Source organism: Lampetra planeri, chromosome 4, assembly GCF_965212315.1.
Source record: "Lampetra planeri chromosome 4, kcLamPlan1.2.h2, whole genome shotgun sequence".
In the NCBI taxonomy this organism is placed as follows: domain Eukaryota; kingdom Metazoa; phylum Chordata; class Hyperoartia; order Petromyzontiformes; family Petromyzontidae; genus Lampetra; species Lampetra planeri.
Genome location: NC_136110.1, coordinates 23,981,332 through 24,001,153, shown reverse-complemented (window position 1 = coordinate 24,001,153; position 19,822 = coordinate 23,981,332). Strand labels below are relative to the sequence as shown.

At 41.4% G+C, this 19,822-nt stretch overlaps 1 protein-coding gene across 1 annotated transcript in view; it reads right to left on the bottom strand.

The window, feature by feature from the left end:
* Positions 1 to 19,822, bottom strand: part of LOC144717852 (myomesin-2-like) — a 99,954-nt gene that overhangs the window by 67,656 nt on the left and 12,476 nt on the right. Inside the window, exons 7-11 of the mRNA XM_078593566.1 lie at positions 16,222 to 16,310; positions 16,051 to 16,107; positions 14,296 to 14,460; positions 3,254 to 3,415; positions 441 to 582 (exon numbers count right to left, since the gene is read on the bottom strand). Of these exons, the coding sequence (XP_078449692.1) occupies positions 441 to 582; positions 3,254 to 3,415; positions 14,296 to 14,460; positions 16,051 to 16,107; positions 16,222 to 16,310 (615 nt within the window). The remainder of the gene's footprint in view (positions 1 to 440; positions 583 to 3,253; positions 3,416 to 14,295; positions 14,461 to 16,050; positions 16,108 to 16,221; positions 16,311 to 19,822) is intronic.

Below are 19,822 nucleotides of genomic sequence, written 5' to 3'. Positions count from 1 at the left end.
AACATCTTAACACCTATTTTATTGCGAGAAACGGTAAAGTGTATTCTTATTTCCCACAGTCAAGGTTTTTTGGGTTAGTAAATGTGTTGTTAAACCCGCAACCACCCAACACAGCCAATTAGTAAGCTTTGTCACTGAAACTAAATCTGCCTATTGGTTATTACTTGAGCGCAGAGGTGTGTTGGAGAGTAAACCACACCTGTGTTGCTTTACGACGTTTCGCTGGTAATTACAACCAGCTTCAAGCTTATACATTGACTGTGTCGGGTGGTAGCAGGTTTAACGATACATTCATATTCACGTGATCTAACCCAAAAACACTTTTATTGTGGATAATATTGGTCACGAAAGCCTACCTGTTCAACCTGTTCTTATTATTTTTATCACGTAAAATGTTCTCAAACACATGACAGAGGACACAGCGTTGCCTTTTCTCTTACCTCTCAATGTAGTAACCGATCACATGACTGCCACCCTCTGCACTGGGTGGCTTCCATGAGAGAAGGACATAGTTGCGGTTTGATTCTTGACACTCGACATCCAGGGCGGCAGCTGGGGCACCGGCCAACTCAGCCTTTCCATCTGCACAAAGGGGGGGATGGAAGTGTGCCCAGCAAGTTTAATTTCACGTGAGGTGAAACCCTGCAATCGCTTGCTCACACCGCTGCTGGCAGAAGAGCATCACAACAAAGAGGGAGCTACAGTGAGAATCTTCCGAGGGTGTTTGGCCTACTCTTCCTGAGAAGAGATCAGAGTGCCCACATTTTATCACAACACACGCAACCTGCCGAATGACCAATTGCAGTGCACCTATTTAAATTGCTGGGTTTACAGAGGAGGATGATTAAAGCAACGTTTTCATTCTTTCAGCAGCATCGGCTCAATTGCTTTCCTTGACAAATTTGAGTCTGAACTTTGCTCCACGTTTGGTCTGAATATGATTATACATTTGAAAGGTATTCCTTTAAATGCAAACTATACATCTTTATACATAGGTTCAGCAGTTCCACTGCCGGATTTTTTTTCCCGCTTGTGTTGCGATCGAAACGTCGTGATACGTTATTTTCATTTTATTTTTCTACCTACGTCACTTAACCGATGAACCAAAGAGTATTTATACACACTGTGACACTCTTAGCCGACAGATTACTCAACAAAATCCAAGCATTTCTTTCGTAAAACAAGTCAGAGACATTGTACTTTGAAGTGGCTATCATTCATCCTTAAATTGTACTATACATTGGAGGCATTATTTGGAGAGGGCGAGTAGGGTGAACACCCTGGTAGCCTTGTGTGCTTTTTTAGCACACCTATCTGTTTGCTTGGGCGAAAGTACTGATGCACACACGCGTTTGCAAACTACTTTTGGAGTTTACATTTGAAGCGGGTTTGACTCAGGGTACGACATGCATGCCCTCCCCCGACTCCCCACCTCCCACTTGCACATGTCAGGCTACTCAAGCCTGAAAAGCCACATGCTCAAGACTTACTTGGGTTAACACCATTGTTGTGTCTCATCCATTTGCTTAAGTGGAGCTTTGTTAGTGGATGCAGCCTGTGGCAAATCAGCCAGCTGGTGTTTCTGGTCGTAATCCAAGGCCCATCACGAAAAGGCAGTCATCTGGACCCAATGTGCTAGCCAACTTTAGTTGAAAATTGTCCTTATTTTCATTTACCATGCTTAATAGTCCTAAGTGAGATGTCAATGATTGTGAGTTGTCAATGATTAATTTACAGTTGTCAATTATTAATTCATTGTAAAATGTAAAAAAATTCATAGTGTTAATAATGACGATAATGATCATAAACGTGGTGAAAGTTTGACTGACAGCACAGATGGTGCTGAATGCAGAGGCGCTTTATTTTGGGGAATTAATAGAAATCAAACAAATGGCGCAGTCCTTGAGGCCATTATAAATCAAAACTGACAAGACAAAACAATGAGGCGAATCAATAAACGCGACAGCAGAACAAAAATTCCATGTCTAGCATGTGGACCTTTGTGAGGTGATGGGAAGCAGACTCATAGCATTGGTGGAAATGGAAGGGATTCGGTACCCTCTGCCAAAGGATCAGTACCACATACATTCTCATAGTGAATTAAAAAAAGAAAGTTACGATATTTATCCTTCTTGACGGTGCAATGCCTTGTTGGGGTAAGGAGGCCTGAGAGCCTTGTAGGCCTGAGTCACTGTGGTGGATAGGGGAACCCCATACCCCTCAGGTACTCCGAGATAGCCGAGATGAATTTCGTTCCCTTCAAAAACTCGCACTGATCAGCTTGGTGAAGTGTGGTCAACTCATGGCCATGACCGACACACCCGAACCACGACCCTTTCTGTCTCCTACCTCCACTATATCTCACCCACTTCCCACCTCCTATCTCTCTCCCGTTACTCTCACCCTCACTCTCCTTATTCTCACGTTTCACTTTCCCCTCTCGATCGCTCTTGCCGCTCCCTCATCTATCACTGTCCTCTTTCTGTTTTGCTATCTTGCTTTCCTCTCTGTTTCATGCTCTTTCACTCTCTCGCCGCACTTGTCCATCTCTTCCTCCCTCCTCTGTCCCTCACCTCTCTCCTCGATCTCTCTCCCTCACCTCCATCCTCTATCACAGACAGGACTCTAACCAGGCTATCCAGCCAGAGAGTTTTAGCCAATGTTGGAGTGGCAGGATTGCGAGAGGTGGTGGTGACCTGGGGGGTGCTTTCATCTATCAGTGGATTGATCGTGTCTGATGATAATGACGACAATATTTGCCACCACGTTAAATAATAGTGTTACTCATTCTGTTGCCCTTGCTTCCTGGGTTTTGAATGGCATCCCTTGGGTCACGCTCCAAGGCCTGGAAGTTGTGGGGTTAGTGCACAAGGTGTCTAAAATTCAAGGGCAGTAGAATAACGAGCTTGGGGGCAGGAGGTGCCCTGCCACCCCTGGTGGCCAAAGCTACGAGTTGGGGCTCCCTTGACAACCACTATGTTTTCAACAACAGTGTAAAATTACAGACAGGTATTTAAAAGACGGTTTAAATTTGTTTCAGTTTTTATGGAAATGCTTTCATTTACATTCCACATTTTACTTTCATTTCATGAGAGCAGTAAGACAAATCAAATATCGGGGGCCCCACCCAACATATTGCCGCAACCGCGTCCCTCGTCCCCAACTGAGCTAATAATTTAAGTCACCACACCGCAGTTCAAGCCCGGCTCTTGACAATGCCGATTGCTGCAGTCGGTGGGGGGGGGGTCATCACCTCGCACAAAGAGGTAGCTGCTGTGCTGCTGGGAGCATCCGCGAGAGACGACGCGCAAGGTGTAGAGGCCCTCGTCGTCCTTGTGGAGGTGTGGCAGACTCAGGGTGGCCTTCTCTCCGCTCCAGTACGTCTGCGCCCACTGAGAGTCCACCACGCGGGCCTCTACATTCAGCACAGGAAGCGACACAGGAGAACGGAGGACAAAGATCCCCCTCCCCCCCTCCCCCCGTGTAACCTGTAAACAGACTGTTAAAACAAGCGATTTGATGAGTGGCACCTATAAAGGCCGGCACGGTATACCACGGGGTGTGGGTAGCCAGAACCACGCCTGCACTACTGCTCACACACACGTGTGCGCACAAAGACAAAGATCCCCTGCATACCCTCAATATCACATAAACACGCTTGTACGCACACATGCAAACACAGTATTTTTTGAAAAGCATTCCATGACACGTTATTGTTCTTCCGACGTTATTTGTTTAATTGTTCACTGCAGAGATGTATTATTTTGCGAACTTTTCTCATTCAGTGCTATAATTGGCATTCAACGTGCAATAATTTACAATTATCAAGATGCCACGTTGAATGATATGATGCAATAATACAAATCAGAACTTTAATCCGAATTGTATAATACATCATTGAACAAAATGTATCACCATCATCAGCCATTGCATATCCATTGTTGAATCCCATAATGTTGCCATCCTTTATGGTCCTTCGATGCCACAATCCATCTCACTCCTGGGAACGGATTGATGCTATCACTCCATCTATACGGTGGTATATTATCTGATGCCATTCTGTCGCCACTTTCTCTTCCTGGACCATCCCTTCTTGCGATGCGTTCTGCCCAAGGCCACTTATTTATCTGCACAGTAAGTATGCCTCTCATTTGCACGTACTCCGTGAAAAAAAATTACTCTATAAATAAATAATTGTGAGGGTTAATATATACACATGTATGTCCCTTCAGCAGCAAACCGCACGATGCAAATTTCATCTCTAGCCCCGCCGACTTCACTTACGACCCTTGGGCTACACCCATCTCAAACCTTTATAGCATCCTGCCTCAGCAGCTCTCCTGCTATATTTTTTCCTGCCTCAGTAGCTCTCCTGCGATATTTTATCACCTGATGACGATTGCTTGTGTTGCGATCGAAACGTCGTGATATTTTTTTCATGTTTCTATCTATCTAAGTGGCTTGACCAAAGACCCAAAGAATCTGAATTCCTGCAGTCACGAAGGCTTTAAGTCAGGATTTATCCGCCTCTACGGGGACGTTTTCCACGTAACTATAAGATATTTTAACAAACTTCGAGACAAGAAGGCTCATCTGATCGAGTCGATCACATTTCTGAAGAGATGCCACGACACTAAGGTAATACCGATCGCCTTTCCACTGACATCTGCTGCTGTCACTTCTCCTAATGCTAAACAGATCTTGTTCAGGGCCAGCCTAGCCCTGATCTCAGAGAGAATAAGATTGATCCGATTTGAACTAGAAATTTTAGACAAGACTCTCTTGCAATCACACTTAACATTGACAGAAAAAATGTCTACATGTGATTGGGACCATTTAGATAAAATGACAGCCTCTTCAGCCACCTCAATGTCAGCTAAATGCAAAGATAACCTAATTTCCAAGTTCAACCTCCTTTCCAAGAAGAAGCCAGATCCACACATTCAAAAGTTAGACGGTGACAACAGCCCAATTTCTGACAGCCTAAAATCGGTTTAAGATAAAGGGTTGAATTTCGCAGTCATCCCTAAACACATCCCAGTTGATTATATCATTGCCCAGGTTGACGTAGCCCTTAAGGGTTTGGGAGACATTCCTGCAGACGTGGAAAGATCAGAAATCGCTGCAAAGCTCAAAACGCTAAGACACCTATTAGCAATATCAGCAAGGATGAGCGCTTTGAGCTTTCTCAACTTAAAAAGAGAGATGGCATAGTCATCTTCTCAGCTGACAAGGGCAATGCCACTGTCATCATGGACAAAACCACATACAATAACAATATTCAGGACCTACTTAATGATGGCAGCTATGCCAAAATCAATAGAGATCCTACCAACCGCCTGGTTACGAAAACCAACAATTTCATCACTGATTCAACATCTTTAATCGAACCAACCAAGCGGATTTCTTTAAAACCCTCTGCTGCTAGACCACCCAGATTTGATGGCTTACCAAAAATCCATAAAGAAGGTACACCCCTTCGTCTTATTGTCTCCACCATTGACTCACCCACCTACAAACTGGCCCGATTTCTGTCTGAGACCTTACAACAATTCACTGGTAAGACCACCTCAGCTGTACTTAACTCAACTCACTTGGTATCTTTAATTAAGGACATCTCACTATCTCCAGGTGATTTGCTTGTCAGTTTCAATGTAGTATCTTTGTTTACCAAAGCTCCTGTGCCTGACACCATTGCAATCATTGAAGATTTAGTCCAACAAGGACTGAATGCTGATGTACCAGCCCTAGTTAGACAATGCCTCACCAATACTTACTTCACCTGGAATGGAACATTCGACAAACAAGTTGAAGGTACCCCAGTGGGATCTCCCTTTTCTCCAGTTGTAGCCAATGTTTTCATGGAAAAATTTGAGACAGATGCCATCTAGGCATCCACCCTACGTCCTTCCTTGTGGAAGAGATATGTAGATGACACGTCCGTCATCTGGCCACATGGCCTACCAGCTCTGGGCCAATTCTTCAACCACATCAATTCCATACACCCAGCCATCAAATTCACCATAGAGGTGGAAAAGGATGGCAAGTTACCATTCTTGGATGTTTTAATCGAAAAGAGACCAGATGGCTCAATGGGACACTCTGTCTACAGGAAAGCCACCCATACGGATGCCTACCTAAAACCTGACTCCCACCACCATCCATCCCAGAAGATACCCCTCATCAAAATTCTACACAATAGAGCTCATTGTATTTCTGACCATCACCATTTAGCCAATGAACTGGAGCACATACACCAAGCCCTCAAGATGAATGGATATTCAGACTCCAGAATTCGTAAAGCTATCACTCCAACCATTGGGAAGGAACCATCTGAGGACCCAATCAAAACCATCACCTTGCCATACATAGCAGGGGTTACCAAAAAGATTTCAAAAATCACGAGCAAACACAAGATCCAGGCTCGATTCAACACAGTACATACAATTTGTGATATGATCCCATCTGTGAAGGATGTGATCCCTGACATGCAATACCCCGGTGTCTACAAACTAAGCTGTGTCTGCGGCAGTAGTTACCAGAGGTGTGGACTCGAGTCATGTGACTTGGACTCGAGTCAGACTCGAGTCATGAATTTGATGACTTGCGACTCGACTTGGACTTGCATAACAATGACTTTGTCCCACCTCTAAGATGTGGACTCGAGTCATGTGACTTGGACTCGAGTCAGACTCGAGTCATGAATTTGATGACTTGCGACTCGACTTGGACTTGCATAACAATGACTTTGTCCCACCTCTGGTAGTTACATTGGGGAAACTAAGTGACATGTCTCGGACCGTGTTCGTGAACATAAGGCAGATCTGAAATATGGTAGGACCAATAGCTCAGTCGTGTCTGATAATTGTTTTAACGCTGTGGGCACACACGAAATGGATTTTTCCAAGATGAAGGTACTCTGCAAACCCACTGGCTATCAGCAAAGATTCGTTCATGAAGCTATCCAGATATATAAACACAGACACAATTTCAACCGAGAAGATGGGTACAAACTGTGCAATCATTGGAAGGACGTTATTAACCAGTTTAAGTCATAACTGGCTGTGATGTTTCCATCCTACCTGCTGATGTTAGCAGTTATTTTCAACTCTCTGAGTTACATTACCAGGTTAAATGTCTTTAAATTAACAGGCTAAATGTCTCACTAACACAGCCACCGTTGCTCGTTTTCCTCGATGTGGTGATGGCTCTCGTTTTTCTTACATTGACATGCTAATCTACCAGGTTAAATGTCTTTACATTAACAGGCTAAATGTCTCACTAACACAGCCACCGTTGCTCGTTTTCCTCGATTTGGCGGTGGTTTTCGTTTTTCTTAAATTGACATGCTAATGGATCACAATACAATGGCCACCTTCACAGCTGCGTCGTCGTGGAGGTAGCTCAGCTCTCTGATCTTACATTTACATGCAAATTTAATCTCTAGCCCCGCCTACTTCGCTTATGACCCTTTGGCTACACCCATCTCAAACCTTTATAACATCCTGCCTTAGCAGCTTTCACGCTCTTTTATTTTTTTCCTGCCTCAGTAGCTCTCCCGCTTGCTTGTGTTGCGATCGAAACGTCGTGATATTTTTTATTATTATTCTTTTTCTTCTATCTACGTGGCTTTACTGAAAGACCCAAAGAATAATAATTGTATACTGGTTTCATCATTGTTACGACTCATGAGCAGAGGACTTCATCATTCTCATGACTACTGTCATAATTACAATTACACTATTAGGACGGTTATTTAAATGAGCTCACTACAAAATTAGAGACGGATAGTATGGAGGTGGTGACAGGTAAGCTCCAGTATGCAATATGCAATTAGATAGCGAATAACGCGTGATCCATCATGCAGTTTGCCATGTGTGTAATACAATCGTTCTATACCAGAACTTTTATTTCACATTCTCAGTGTCACTACACATTCCACAAATGATAGCCTCTGCAATTATTAAAATGGATTTTCACCGCGTTTGCTGCGCATCACAATTGTTATGGTGCAATTAAAAAAATGAATCCTACCCAGGGATGTCACTGTCAATAATTGCACCCTTCGTGCCAAGCAACCTTTTGACCACGTGGATTGTTTTTAACTCGGAGCAATCTGGGTATGTATAAGTATCCGTATGCTATGACGTTTATGTTTTTTTGTTTTTGCATTATGTGTGTTTACACATATATCTGTAATGCCAAGGAAAAAAACCTAACCTGTAGATATGGGTATGGTACATTGTCATTATGTGCACCACATCCTAATCACACCATGAGACAAACCCTGGAAAAATGAAAGTAGTACCTCACAATAATTAGGACTCATCCTCAAGCATAATAATACATGAGCTCAACTAATGTAGATCCCTCAAATTAATTACCAGTACCAAGCATTCTCTTCAACAAAACGTAATGTGTCAGTAATCACAATTGAAGTCATCACATAAAAAAACAACTTTCAATTGATTCATGCATTGGAAATGCACAATTTACCAGTATGTCACTTGAAAAACGTACACATACTATTCTCATAGAAACAGATCTGTACCAGAAATACACCAAGGTAAATATCAATAGAAAATTGTCTAAAATTAGATTAATACTCATCAAACATTACTATTATGTCGTTGTTGTCAAAGTATATTTTTCAAGAAAAAAAGTGCATTGGTCTGTCGCTTTTTAATAATTTATAATCTTTGTTCAAAACACATTTTCGTTAAATAGGAACGAGCATACATACTTAGTTTTTGTGTTTAGAACTACTTTTAGTGTTTATTTTGTTGTCCTTCCCCCGTACCGCCAATTATTACGGTTGGCTACGTACGGTGCGAAAGAAGTTCAACATACATAAATGCAATGTGAAATATGTTTACTCATGCAGTGATATCCAAATTACTCTTGCATTATATATAAATAGTTACGTTATCTCAATTATAATAAAGATATTTATTTTCAAAGAGTTGAAGGATAACAATATTTGTTGAGAACTCCTATTTGTTCTTGTAATCCATCAAATAATGGTGCTTGGCTACATGTATATTAGCCTGTGATATTGGTAGGCAAAAATCACAAACACATGACGTTGACTTGTTCAGCATATAACAAACTTGAGAGTCGCGTTAAGCAACGTAGAATTGAATACTGTATATCCAGTGGCGGCTCCTGCAAAATCTCTCAGGGGGGGCAAATGTCTGGATGATTGATAAGGATAAGGTCCACCCATGCAATGGATAAATTAACAGCTTAAGCATGTAAAGGCAACTTCACTTCTTTAATATTAATGAAAAATAAAGTGGCTCTTACAATACATCTTGTTTGTTTCTATACTCACTATTAAAACAAACCACTCAGGTTTATTTTATTAAAGATTCCACTAGGTGGCGACAAATTATATTGTTGGATGAAACGTGCTTACGTATGATGACGTAAGCACGTATGATGACGTAAGCACGTTAGGGCGAGCCCTCCCGGAACCCATAGAGAATGCATTGCAGCGCCCCCGTTCGAAAAAAAACATCTTTGAATGTAAGTCTATGGGACCACTCGGGGCGATTCTCAGCTGGAGGGAAATCGCCCAAAAAGAGGCGGTACTCCACAGAACGTAGCATGACGCTGATTGGACTATATCCAGCGGCACAGTGACGGCTAGCGTGACTCTGTGGTTGAATGACATTGGTGGTGCGTCGCCCAATCGCCCTAATGAAGAAACCGCCCCTGTGTATATCAGAAAATGGTGCATCTCTGTAAGCAATTGCTCACGTCACTGCAGGCGGACGAGCCTCCATGAGAGGGAGCTCTAGAAAACCTTTCTAGAGGACATTTAGACCTTCTCTTCCATACTGGCCAGACCTCTTGGAAGAGGTGGCATACCTACATTTTACCCCACTGTATGTGACCGATCGATGAATCTGTGGTGTACCCATGCCGTGCCAGGGAGATCGAAACAAGCCAGTGACCTCTGGATGGCAAGTCCAGTCTGCTTTAGTATGATACCAAGGGAACATGTCCACATACAGAAATTCCACTCATAAAGCCGTACTTGGTAAGAACTAGAGTAAATAACGCATAGGATCGTTGTCTCAATATAATAACTGATTGAAGTTGTGCTGGTTACTCTGGTGTATCCAGAATCCCCAAAAGACCCTCGGATATAAAAATGCCTAACAATATTTTCAGGCAACTTTAGTTTGTGTGAACGAACCTGCATTGCTGTATACCCACTTGGGAGAGTGTGATCGAGCTCTCGTGAAAAGTAGTCAAAGATGGATGGATTTTGTCTCTGAGCCAAACTAATGGACATTAGCATTTAAGTGACCTTGAAGATCACAATTATTTGAAATGGCATGACACAGTGAAATGTCTAGAGCTTTGTTTAGAAAAAGGTAAAACGAAAATAAGCAGGGTGGTTTTGAGGGTAGATTTGTTTTAATCTTTAATGCACTGAATTGTGGCATTTGCAGCAAAGGCATACTGGATATACGTGTAAATAAACTTTAAATGATTACATATGTTAATGTGACCAGACAGTTATATTGAATATCAGTGCACAGGCCCTTGGCCTAGTTGTATTAACAGAATGGGTAAATAAACTGAAGCCAAATGTCGCCTCATTGAGACAAGCAATGTCTGCGCTGTTAAGAAGCAGAATGTGCATCTGCCACCATGAAACTCACATTTTAAAAACTAATTTGATGAGTTATATATGCTGCGTATACCATATCTTTGCCACCTATATGTAAAACACAGTACACGTGGACAGTTTGGTTTGAAATTTGAAATAAATATTGAGAATCAGGGAGATCAGCTATGGTCAATCCACTCCTGCGCGAAGGCCTGTCCAAGTGGCTGTCATCTCTTATAATAGTACGAAGCGAACAATCCACCTCGTACCCACGCATGCCTTGGATTTTTCACAGGGCCTCATTCTGCTCACGTTGTGGTGAGCAACCGTTCGGATGTAGACGCTCAGTAGAAAACACAACAGCGGCATCCAGAACAGCTCGCAATAATAGCATAGCACTGGCGACGGGGTAGTGTTCAATCAACGCAACAGCTGCTGCTGCATTGCAGGACGCACACAGACGCAACAACTTAGACTTCTCCTAGGTAGGCGAACAGCACCGTTGGTCTGGGTTAAAGACCCCTGACTTACATTGTGTTAACATGCTAACAAACAGATGCCCCACTGTGAAGATAGCAAACACTACCCCAATTGATTCATGTTCTGCAGTTAAGTGTCTGCCTGAGGAATGAGGGCTGCTCGTTTCACAGATCAATACATTATTTGACTGTTGCTCCAATGTGGACAAGGGTGTGCACTCTTCTCATACTGTTTGGCTAGCACAGCTTAGCTGACTACGCCATGGAATTTTTTCTATTTATTTAACTGTTTGCGTTATGTAAAGTAGTTTGCCGAAACTGTTAAAACAAGCGTGCATGTCTGTTTAACTTTTTTCGCACCGTGCGTAGTCAACCGTGCTAATTGGAGCTTGGGTGTGAATGCAGGGCATATCCAAAGAAATCTGATTCAGTGGACAGCTCCTAGCAGGCTGCCTAATTGATGTCAAGATACTAAGTGGGATCGAAAGAAACTGTCAATTATTGTGCGTATTGCAGTGCAGTGGGGGCATGACAAATTGACGTGGAAATCCCTTGCTATATGAGTTTGAAAAAGGGATTTTACACATGTTCTCTACCACAATAATTGTATGTGTTCTAAAACAAAGTGAAGTACCAAGTCATATTCTACGCGGCACCCACGATGCAAAACCTACCCGGTGCCTACACATAAAATGTAATACAATAACATTTTATAGGTTTCAAATATATATATATATAAATATCAGAAATAGAATGTTGTCTGTGATAACTTACATGTTAAATTAACCTAATACTTTTGGAGATACGTATTTTTTGGAGGTGATATCTGTGTGAGGAATTTGTCTTGTACATTGTGAGGTTTTCCTCTATTGCAAGCCGATTAGCATGGTTGGCTACATATTGTGCAAACGAAGTTCAATATACATACATTCAATAACGTGCGTGTGCACCGCATTCCATAAAACAACATAGTTTTTGCGTAATCTAGGCTAAAATACCCCATACCAAGGTATTAGGTTGTTATTTCAATGAACGTACAATTGCATTTAAGTGTGCTGGACCGTTTAGGATTGTTATAAAGATGTATGCGCCAGTTGAAGTGACGGAAGGTTCTTCAACTCACCCAGAAATGCATGAAGTCCATGTGCACTCACATTTGAGACTGTGTTACCCTTTATAGGTTATTTACCCCCTCACGGTGCGTCTCTCTGCCGTTCTAATCACCCAAGTGTGATTTGAGAATGTCCTGAGCAACCCCACATTTTTCGATCGCGCATCTCTTCACTACTCCCGTATCGGACCCGTGGTGTGCTCACCGAGGCAAGCATTCGCCCTCATTACATTAAATGTTAAATCAGTCCACAGAAGTCTGCCTGATAAGAGTCCTGTTTTGCACAAGATATTTTTTTTGGGAGAGGCAGAATTGGGTGTTAGTTCAGCGATGCATTACAGATTGAGTATATAGGATTTTTCTTTTAACTAGTAGCTCTCTGTTGAGTGTCTTGATGTCAAGCAATTACTGATGCACGTGTGCAGTCATATGCTTGGCCAAACAGTATTGGATCAGTTGCAGTAGTTTTTTAATTTCGCGACTCCTAGCTAAAGCGAGTTGCTTCCAAAGCTGGATTGCGTGATTCAAGCGGTCGAGTATTAGCCGCCATGTGGCAGAAACTGCAGTGGCCACATCGTCAGTGATTTAGCATTTGCTGATGAGTAAGGCTACACTTTTGTCATGGTAATGTTTTGTAAGCTTTTACGCTGAAAGTTTTTATTTTTTTGGGGGGGGGGGGGGGGGGGGGACCGATCATTCATAGCAATATCAGGGAATAAGGTGGGGCTGTGAATGTACGGAATTGTATTCTCAGCACACGAGCTACATAATTTTTGAATGGAAGCACCTAATCGTTCTATCTCCAGCAATTTCCAAGTTTTCACTGACTTCATTACATTTCTCAATTCCCGTGACCATCAGGACCTCTATGCCATAAGTATAGCCTTACCTATGAAGAGGTTAGTTGACACAAAACGCAATATATCGCTGGATGCAATGCACCCTGACCAATGAGAATAAAATGCAGAATCTATGCAGAAGCCAACATGGAAAAGCCCTCCATCAAAAATTACCCATTATCTTAAAAATGAAATGTATACAATTGAAAGTAAAAGTGTTTAAATCATTTTCAGCCATTTCTCAATTCACTTCTGGATGAAGGTCTGCGAACACTGTGTCAGTGCAGGCCAAGCACCACTTCAAGTATCACTTGCCAGTGATGTTAGCCATGGCTGAAAAAATTAAGTTGGGATGCCAGATTCATAGGGGGGAGGGGGATACACCTCAGTTTAACACACCTGCCTTTGTATCAAAATGAATACATTGTATGAGGTTGTATGGATCATTTGAGATCGATTGCTTTGTAATGATCTAAATGGATCAAATTATGAAATGTATTCCCATATGAAACTGTTGCATCACATAGTCAACACACTATACATACTTATATATATATGTTTAATTTCTCAGAACACGTTCATATATATATTAGTTTACATTAAGCTTCATAAATAAAATGTGTAGTCATATAAAACTACGATATCAAACAGTCAACATTTGAGACGCAAATATTTTATAGGTTTCATTTCTTACAACACTTTTATCTGTTAGTTTACATAGAGCTTTATAAACATGACATGCGCCATATTTGTGCAATAAAGAAGGACTGTATTTTGTTCTATCATCCTTACTGTCCTCAATTTTCGTGACCATTTTGTGTGGACGCGTGAATGAATACCAATGTGGTACTAACCTGAAACCTAGCTTTTTCAGACCTACAATTTTTGCCAATTGTCTTAGACTCGTGACCCGACATTAAAGGGTAACAGGTTGTTCAGAAATGAACAAGGGCAAAGACTATATAAAGTGGTGTTCATCTTTAATCTGGCTGCATCAATTCACACAGCTGTGTGTGTTTCTCCATCTATGTCTCCATCTGTTAGCTATGGCATACAATTTCGTAACCCCGTTAAGTGTACATCTTTACCATGCATCAATCGCCGTGAAGATTTACACACACCTTACACAAGCCTAATAACAAAAGTCAGGGCCGACCACCTGTATGGTGCGATGTTATGTTCATGGTGGGGAGTTGGGGAAGGGGATAGAGGAAAGGAGAAATGTCCTCCTGGTGTGCTCACCATCACGCCACCATTGCATTTCGGGCTGGAAGCGCTTGAGGTTTGGATGCAGAAGCACCTTGCAACTCAGCGTGACTCCCTCACCCTCTTGCCCAAAAGAGACGTTAAACTTGTCGAAGATTGTGATGTCGACTTTGGTGTAGGGAAGGGGCGGAAGGGGCGGAACTGAAAGAAAGAAAAAATGCACAAATGTGGCACATTAGGATTGGACCACTCTTTTAATGATTTCCTCGTGCAGCAAGGGAGTAAAGTGTGGTTTTGGGAAAGTCCTTATGTGCTGTGCAGTACATCAATGCACGTGTGTACACCAGCATGCGATGACTGAGTTGGGCCTGTGGGTGGCTGGCAGAGTTATTGATTTACCGGACTTGTACACCAGTCACGTGGTTAATGGCGACTCGGTTGAGGATTGCTGTGTGTGACACACGTGCTGTTGCATTTTGCAGATTTACCACAATAAATACGTTTGCCATCGATTTGGCGCACCTGCCCACGTCCATTATTTCGAGTGTGCAATACAAAAACACACATTTGGATGTTGGCAGTTGTGTGGCTTTTCATTATTTTCAGTTATAAACACACGTAATTGGCTGGCCATCGAACAAAGACGGCCACTGAATTGGGCGCTTTCGCATGCGCTTCTGTGGCCACCTAGAACGCTCTTCCTTCCGATATTTGGAAGCCACTGGAGCTATGCAATTTAAATAATCTAGATTGAAAACTCCCCCGCTGCTCTGTTTACCATGCTTGGCTATGTACAGTGTCAAGTAAGTTGAACATAGATACGTACATTTGCCCATGTTACATGAAGTGTAGTACATCCTAAATGTGTTTGTTTATTTGTGTATTTGCAGTCTGTACTTTTTAGATTCTCACTGGCCCCCCCGTGACCGTGTGCTGATTGGATGATAATGATAAACAATCATATAATTTGATCATTTATGCCAATTAAATGAAAAAAGATGTTAGATGACTTTGCTCACAGGAAGACAACATCGTGTGTCAATGTATGGACCAAATATCAGTACATATTGAGCCACAAAATAATCATATTTTACTCTTCCCTCAATGCTCAACAGGACAAGATACTCAAATTTTAAGCAGGTAAATGGGACATTCCCATGCACACAAAACAATGGTAATTTTCTTGCTTGAATTTAATGATGGTGGTCATTACACCTCTGCTGTGTGAAGGCCTGCTTGTTAGATTCGAGTGGCTTTACAGTACCTCAAAAATATGTTAAATTGGCATGTACTACCTGCTATGACATGGTTCAGAAAAATGGTCACTTATAAAACATATAGGAGCAAACACTAAAAAGTATGCTAAAAAGCGTGGGGAGATGCATACTTGGAATTACATCGAGAGGCAGAAAGAGGAACACGTACTACAGAACAAATACGCAGGTACATTACAACTATTAATAAAAGTAAGTAGGCATGAGCAAGACTTGTTGCTATGAGGGATGGTGGTCAGTGGTTAAGGATTATAATGTAGTGTCAGCCAAGGAGTGTAATGTGTCTGAGAGATCGCCCACGGAGGAGATGGAGTGCTGACATGAGTTGTTCTGCTGGTGCTGGATGGCTTATTGCATTGCAGGATTCCGAGAGGTGGTGGCAGTTTGGAGAATAATGCACACATATAATAATGCACACATATAATAATGCACACACACTGGAGAGGACTTCAATCCAAAAATAGACTGATCATTGCTAATGATGATGACGATGATTATGAGGATGTGTAATTCTCACTATGAATGGGGAGCCATACAGATCCAGGCTGAGCAAGTTCAGCTTCTCCTTGATATCCTAAGAGGTTGGAGAAAAACACAAATGTACAAACTTTAAATGCGGCAGCAGCCACGCTATGATTTATATAACGATAAAAAATATCAATGTGGTGGATCCCTATTAAATACACACTTTTAACGACCAACGTAGCGATTGTTGATGCTTCTCCATTAACATTCATGGCGAAGGCTTTGTACTGTGCAGTGTCATCCAAATCGCATCTGCAAATGCAACACAGCATGAGGTATTGGTGATCATGCACACACGTACCAGGTATAAAGTTTACATTTGCAAACCATCACATGGCATAAACCGTTCTTTAATTTCGCAGAAAAATGTATTGACTAATACAGTTAAATAGCATTTGACGATAATAAATGTTGCATACAATCGGAAAATATGTGGATTTTGTGCAAGTGTTAATGTGGGCTTTTGAATGCATACTTCCTTTTTTTCCATCAGCCATCTCAAAAATGTACTTTGTTTAATGCATTCAACCACGAAGGCCAGCAGCCATATGAATAATGCACACAAACTGTCCAGATGAATGACAAATCTCATTTCTCAGTTTAGCATGCACAACGTGAAGCCTAACAGCGAGGCCACTTCATTTAATTTCAATTACGCGTTAATTTACTACGATAAATATACTATACATAGTCAAATTACGTGCTGCTGCAGCATTATACAGGATGGCCCAAAAGTCAGGACCACATAGAGTTATATTTATTTTAACAAAGCACAGAGGGTTATTTCATTTATTAAAAAAAAATGTTCAAACTGACTTCTATTAACATGAATGCACGCATGAATTCTCTTTTGAAATGAATTTTTGACTTTTTTGTAGCATTGCAGGTGTTATCTTTGAACGTTCATCGATTATGTTTTGTCTCGATGCATTCTGGGTTCTTGGTCAAGTTTTGCAAACGACAAATTTGAGGTGATCCGCACAGGAAGAATAATAATACATATTATTGATAACAGATAAAATATTAATTTAAATAATAAACAAACAAAATCGAAGCCAGTGTTAAAATAAAATAAATAACCATGTGTCCTGACTTCTTGGCTACCCTATGTATACTATGCGCTTAATGTTATGTTTATACATATGTTAAGTAAATCATGACAAATGTATTAAATTGTATTGATTGCAAATTGGAAAAACAAATCGTCTCTTTTTGTTTCCGTAACACTATCATCGCCATCATCGACCATGGTAAAGCCACTGCACACCAGTTGATTTCAACACTCCAATTTCATCGGTGGGATGTCCGCTTGAATAATATCCATTCCATATATGCCAAGTTATGCTCCCAGTGACCCCTATGATCAAGCTTTCTCATACTTTTTCTTAATTGAAGCCAACATCTCGTGAGCAAAAAATAACATCACAATTACTGACTAAAGTTCTTAGATTGCTCGTGAAACTAAATTAAGCCTGGTATCTAACAACAAATGTGCCAACTGTGCCTCTAGTACAAACACTGTGATGTAAAAAATACGTACTCATTCACACTAATTAAGTCTTGTGATCGGCAGGCTGCATGAGGTGGGGTAGCGTGTGGGCACTCCCGCCTGTTTCAAGATGTCTGACCAGTTTCAAGTTACTAATTCATAACTTATCAGGATGGCATAGCAAAATAATCAGCACTTTTTGTTGGCAATTGATTTTGTTTTACAGAGCCTTCAGCAGAGATGGGATATCGACAGGCCAGTGTAATTGTTTGTGCACGGCTCCTAGTCTTGTTCCGTAGCTGCGTACAACTTCACACCTAAGGCAACTGCTGACAAATGTTCCTTTGTTTGTAAACTGCCTCTGTTTCTTTCGCGCAATTTCCATGCGTACTAACATTGTACAGAAAGGACCATGTGGGTACATTTTTTTTGCTGAATAAATAGAAAACACTTTTTACCTCCTATCTACTGATAACAATGACCATGATTATGATTTTATAAATACATTGATGACGTTTTATGATGACTGAAAGTTACATGTATTAAAAATCTAAGTTCGTCGTGTATTATGCTTGAAAAAAAGCAAATAGATATTGCATGCGTTTAATTTTTTTTTACATCGGGAATGAAATATGCCCGAGAAGAAGTCATTTGGGCAGATAGAGCGATTACATTTGTTATTTCAAGGATCGTGAGAGGTGGCAGATGCTTGAAGAGGCCTTCATTCAGCAGTGGATTGACCATGGCTGATGATTATTATGACCCATACGTATTTTGAGAAAATAATTTTAGCATAACATGCACTTTTCAAGATGTTAATTATGCCGTTCACCACTAACTTTAGCATTTTGTTTAAAAATAAATTTCACGTCTAAAATATCTAGAGAAATTGCCAGAAAGTCTAGCAATAAAATGGACTTCCACGCAGTAAATATCTGTTATTGTTTCAGCTGCAAGTGCATAGATGGGGACTATAAGACATCCCCATGACACGCAATACCAACCTATTAATTTATCACATCTTAGGATCTTTTGCAGCCCTTACGGGGCTTCGCAAGGTGCGAGAAATTAATTCAGGAGTGATATATTTCTTGTAGAGATGTTTCACATGTCTGATCCCTCCTTGGGCCTGCCACTCTTCCATTGGCTCCCCTGTGCCTTGCCTTCAACAGTTCTGTCAGCTCATTAGACGTGGCACTTTGCCCGTTTCACCCTTTTAACCCCTTTACCTACCATAGCACGGTTGTGCAAGACCCTAATTTCAGCCTCTTTAGCATTTGAACTGAGTGGCCAACACGTGTATGTAATATGGCTTTCTTCCAATGGCAGCATAACAACACCAGCTTCTCCAGTGCAGTGTGCTTTGCCGCAAACACCATTTTACTTCAAACTCGTTGTTTGTATATGATAGATACCGGCACACAGGTGACAGTACAAATACGAACGTAAAATACCATCGTAATAAAAGCACAATCACTAAAATGTGTGTACGCATTAATTAATGGTTTAATTGTAAATCAGTGGCGGTGCTTAATGTCGGAATCAGACTTGAAGTCATTGCATGTAAGGAAAACTCAAAATAAATGTCCCTTCACGCTAACGATGAACACGATGCAGTGAACAGTGCAGATGAGGTATTGGGTTAAGTTCTGGCACTTATTACACGGAGTTGCGAGGGTGTCAACACCATGTTGGGAATAGAGCCCAAGAGCTGTGACAGCTAGGCGACTGGCTGTAAGGAACGTGCAAATAGATCGGCAGATGCGCTTTACAAACACCCATCGGGTAACACGTTAACAGTGATGTGTTTGATATTCTTGGACGAAAGTAGATTTGTTTTAGAAGGCTTAAATGTTGAGTTGATATTCAAATCCGCCAATATAAATAAAGGCCCTTTTTTATTTGTATGAATGATTTGTAATGGCCGCAATATGTATTTATATACTAATTTAAGTTTATTATGGCGAGCGTGCTTGCCAGTGAAGCAATTTGCCAAAGTATATTCAGTCTAGCCTCTGCATGCCAGTGCTGCTTACGTCAAAAGGTCACGATTATGTTAATGACCTTGTGACATGATTCACAAGAGTAGTTCATTGTGTAGTGCTGCCAATAGCTGTAATAAGTGTCTCCTTTTCTTTTGCTTGCGATCAAATACAAGACAGCCCATCCCTTTGCCACAGGGCCACAAGAAAACTACTGGCACGTGGATGTCAGTGTTTTATGCACAATCTTATTGATGTATAAACATCACTGTAGAGTATAGTAAAGTAAGACC